Consider the following 4,856-nt stretch of genomic DNA (forward strand, 5'->3'; position numbering starts at 1 on the left):
GGAAGTTATAATTTTTCTGTACTGAAAATGTATTTCCGGCAGGTACTTATCTCCTTTCACACTTCCCACCCTTGCTCCCCACTGAAAATTGGTGCTTCCATTTGCAGATTGCTTATGCTCCCTTTGAATAGAGGGAGACGCATGCATCAAGGGAGTATGTCGTGCTCTTATTGATGGAAGTTTGCAGGAAAGACGCATTGGAATTAGTCAGTTCCAGATGGGTGGAAGCTTCAAGGTTTGTGGCATGTGCAAACATTTTTGTTTTTGCATATAGAGGGCAGCACTGAACAAGAATAGCTATTTAAGTGAGATGAGGTAAGTACATATATCGGAAATACATTTTCAGTATAGGAAAATTATAACTTTATTTTTACGTTAAAGAACAAGACCACTACATTACCATGGTCTCTGAAAATCTTGTAATATTATGGACACTTTCAGACTGTTATTCTATACAATTATAAGCATTTTTATAATGGTGTTATAGTTGTAAGTGTTGTACCTACAGCTAATCTGCTACTGAAAGGAATTGTGACCAACTAAGGGAAACAAGCAATTAAGATCAAATAATTTTATCTATTAAGCAAAAATGTACTTACCCAAAGTAAAAGCCTAGTATTTTGGATATTATTCAAGGAACCTAAATTTAAAGTAAAACAACATAAGAATTAAAGTAATATCCATTTATGTTTAAAAATAAAACTTTTGGAAATTATAACTATCTTTCAAGATCTTAAAAACATTAGGAATGCATAAGAATAAAACTAGATTGACTATTCATATAATATATTGTGTTAACAATACTAAGTTGTCCATACTAGCCACTGTATGTGTTTTACTTTTATGATGATGGTATGATACGTGTTAACTTTCTAAATAATAGCTGCATAAACATATTTTCTTTTTTCATGAAATAAGAAAGACTGCCATTATAAAAAATCTGATATTTTTTTATTAATTACTATATGACTACATAGTCCTACAGTAACTTAAATAGAATTCAAAGTTAAAATAATGCAAATTATTTCGTATTAGGTAAGATTTAATTATTATAGCTTTACTTTACAAAGCTAGAAACACAATATGGAATAGGTAATAAGAAAACCCAGAGATTAATTGTATAATATTAGTTTTATTGTGTTGATACTCCAAAATTGGAAGTGAGGCTTAATGAATCACTCCCTGTTACCAAACTCTCAAGGTTTTTTTTATGTATGCTTCTAGTACCACCCATACCATAGAACAGCTTCCACCTTTTAGAGGTCTTGTAACTGATGTCACAAAAATTCCTGTTTCATTCATTGAAAAATGGTTATTGTTGTTAGTAGAGGTTGTTAGCTACTTTTAAGTAGCTAGATTTAAAATTATAATTTTATTCAGTATACTGGGATGGAAAGACTAACTTCAAGTAGCTGGGCTTCTCAGCTTTCCCGTGTTATACTTGAATAAATTTTCTAGGAAAAGGGATGGGGTTGGAAATATGAACTACATAAAAAATATGAAGGTAAGGTTTGTAGTTCTATTTTAGATCATTTTATTCAAGATCTTTTACTATTTTATTTCTTTTGTAAGGGCAGAGGTTTGGAGTTGCATATAGTAGAAATATTGGGGTGGTTTTGTTTCTACTTTAGGAATCATAAGAACTTTTAAGGGCAACTACCTTCCCTCAACAGGCTGCAAACAGTGAAAGGTAGTAAGAGTTGAGACATTGTGGGTATAAACACTCAACTCCATTCTCTTAATTGATTTTCCATACCTGCTGGCTAGCTCAACATCAGCATTTGCATTTTGTCTGGTAGATGGGATATCCCCAATGCATTTGGGACCGATTGTTCATTATGACTTTAAGGTGACAACTAGGATTGACAATGGATTCTTTCCTAAAATTTTCTTAATGCTTATTTTATATTAAATTCATTATTGTTTTAGAGTGTTGATTTTAATCACCTATTAACAATTAATGTAATTAATAGTATTGAAGCTATTTATTTCACTATATATATATAAAGTATGGAAATTTTCCTTTATAATCTAAATTCTAATTTTATAGATTTTTCTTTGGCTTATAAAATACCTAATTAAAATATTTTAACACATTTCTAATGTTTTCTTGTTTTTTATTTTTGTACAACAATTCTGATCAGTTTGTTGTTTGGCTTCAGTTAAACAGTCTGCTGGTGCAATTAGACCAACCCTGACACTGCTGTCTAATAATCAGAAAGTTTCCGTACAACTTAACAGCCATTCAGGACCAAATCAAGTAAGAAATCAGACTTGTTCACTTAAGAAGATTCCGTGTTGTATAGATATGATGTGTTAGATTTGCTTTGGTTTGTTGGATTTACAAAAATATTGAATTATTGTTTGGCACTTTTGGGGATGGTGAGAAGTTTTGTGTTGAAATAAAAACAATTTGATTTTATTATGCTATGAAAATATTACCTATGTAAAACAATATTGTCATGTAGAAAAATATGACAGTAAATTATTATTACCATAAATACAGGGTGTCCCAGGAGTCTGGACCTATAGGGAAAATACACAATGTATTCTTAGTTTATTTATTATTCAAATTGCATGTCATTAATAGCCATACACATATCAGTTCCAGTTTTTGGTGTACTGTGCGATCAGGGTATTTTCTTTCCTGAAATATGTACAACTGACATTACCAATTTGTTTGTTTAACTTTAAAATTATAATGTTTATTTTTCCTATGGGTCCAGACTTCTGGAACATCATGTATATTATAAGCTGAATTACTTACTGAAGAATTTCTCAGTCACTTTACTGATACTGATTGTTTTGATATTTTCACAATTTGTTGAGAAATATCCCTCTTTTTGTTTTAATGATTCACACTATGGGCTAACATGTTTTCATTTTTTGCAGTTTTTGCCACTAAGAGTGAATGTTGCATTATAGCTGTTTATTGTAATTACATGTATATGGTAACTAGCTTAAAATTCAACTTTAAACATATCACCATTCAGTTGTTTTTCCACAAAAGAATTGTTAAAAACTACTCAGTTATAATGAAAACTGATAAACTGTTGATTTGAGTTAGAATTTGTAATGAACCATAATAGTAAACAGTGCTTAAAACCTGTTGAATATAGTAAGAAAAAAAATCAAAATCTATTCAAACATGTTTGTTTTATATTAGCAAATTAACTGTTAATGGAAGTGAAGACTTATTGACCTCCATTATAATTTTCCCAAATAAAAAGAGAACAAAGTGTAAAAATATTTTATTTATTGGAGTATTTTGTAACTTTCAATTTGAAGGTTTTTATATATGTATATTGATGTTTGTACCATTCCTATCTTGTAAGCTTGTTGTGAGTGATAAAAACTTTAAACAGATATTAAGTTCATTAATAAAATACTTATGTATGTTTTGCATCTTCCTTTTTTACCATATTATTAACTTGTTTCTTGCATATTTTCTGCACGTAAATGCTTTACATACTTGTACATAGATATTTGTTTAAAATATCTATTAATGAAAATTTAAGCAGTATTCCCCATTCTGAACAGCTGATAGATGGAAACAAAATTGAACTAGATGACTGCATTAATTATGAGCTGGTTAAGAAAAAATTGGGAAATTTAAAAAAAATGATAAGGCTCCTGGGCCAGGTAATATTTCACTAAGGGTTTTGAAGGAGGTTAAAGATTGGATATGTGAGTCACTTACAACTATTTTTTGTCACTCCTTGAATAGTTGGCAGGTACCAGAGGATTGGAAGTTAGCTAATATAACTCCTCTTTTCAAGGGAGGTGATAAAAATTGTCCCAGTAATTATACACCCATTATTCTTGCATTAGTTGTGGGAAACGTTTTGGAAAGTCTGTTAAAAGATGCTTTGCAAAGTCATTTAACAAAGTTTAGAATTTTATTGGATAGTCAACATGGTTTCACTAAGGGAAAATCTTACCTTTCAAATCTTTTAACATTATCTGAAAAGGTTACTGCTTATGTAGATGAGGGTAAGGGTGTAGATTTGGTGTATCTGGATTTTCAGAAAGCATTTGATAAGGTGCCACATAAAAGGCTTGTAAAAAATTCTATCTATAGGTGTGACGGATAAGTTTGCAAATTGGATAGAAGAAAGACGAGGGTTGTTACAAATGGAGTTCAGTCAAATTGGATTAATGTCACAAGTGGGGTACCTCAGGGCTCAGTCTTAGGACCTTTGCTCTTTCTGATTTACATCAATGACATAGATGAAGGAATAGTCAATAAGTTACTTAAATTTGCAGATGATATTAAGGTCTTGGGTGTTGCTAGCTGTGAACAGGATGTTGCTGACGTACAAAAGGATTTAGATACATTTAGTGAGTTGGGCAAGTAAATGGCAATGCTTATTGACTCATTCCTTTTACTTAAATTTGCAGATGTTATTAAGGTCTTCGGTGTTGCTAGCTGTGAAGAGGATGCTGCTAATTTACAAAAGAATTTAGATCATTTAGTGAGTTGGGCAAATATATAGCAGATGGGTTTTAATTATAATAAATGCAAGATGTTATCATAATTGTAATTATAAGTATAATTTGGATTGGAATAACCTTAACAGTGTTATGAAGGAAAGGGATCATGGTGTAATAGTCGATCAGTCTATAAAGCCATCCAAGCAGTGTCCTACTGCTAGTGGTAGGGTAAATAGGATTTCAGGTTGTATCTACAAAATATTGAATACAAGTCTAATGAGGATATAATTTCATTGTAAAGGTCACTGGTTAGACCACATTTGGAATATTGTGTTCAGTCTTGGGCTCCTTACCTTAGGGATGGAGGGGTTGGCATACGAGGAGAGACTGAAATATTTCAAATTGTTTTCTCTTGTAAAAAG

At 31.1% G+C, this 4,856-nt stretch overlaps 1 protein-coding gene across 9 annotated transcripts in view; it reads left to right on the forward strand.

Moving 5' to 3' along the window:
• Nucleotides 1-4,856, forward strand: part of LOC106471105 (protein lin-54 homolog) — a 55,279-nt gene that overhangs the window by 25,395 nt on the left and 25,028 nt on the right. For all 9 annotated transcript variants that reach the window (XM_013931693.2, XM_022399724.1, XM_022399723.1 and 6 more), the window contains exon 5: nt 2,163-2,260. In XM_013931693.2, the coding sequence (XP_013787147.2) occupies nt 2,163-2,260 (98 nt within the window). The remainder of the gene's footprint in view (nt 1-2,162; nt 2,261-4,856) is intronic.

This window comes from Limulus polyphemus, unplaced genomic scaffold (genome assembly GCF_000517525.1).
Source record: "Limulus polyphemus unplaced genomic scaffold, Limulus_polyphemus-2.1.2 Scaffold4413, whole genome shotgun sequence".
Lineage (NCBI taxonomy): Eukaryota > Metazoa > Arthropoda > Merostomata > Xiphosura > Limulidae > Limulus > Limulus polyphemus.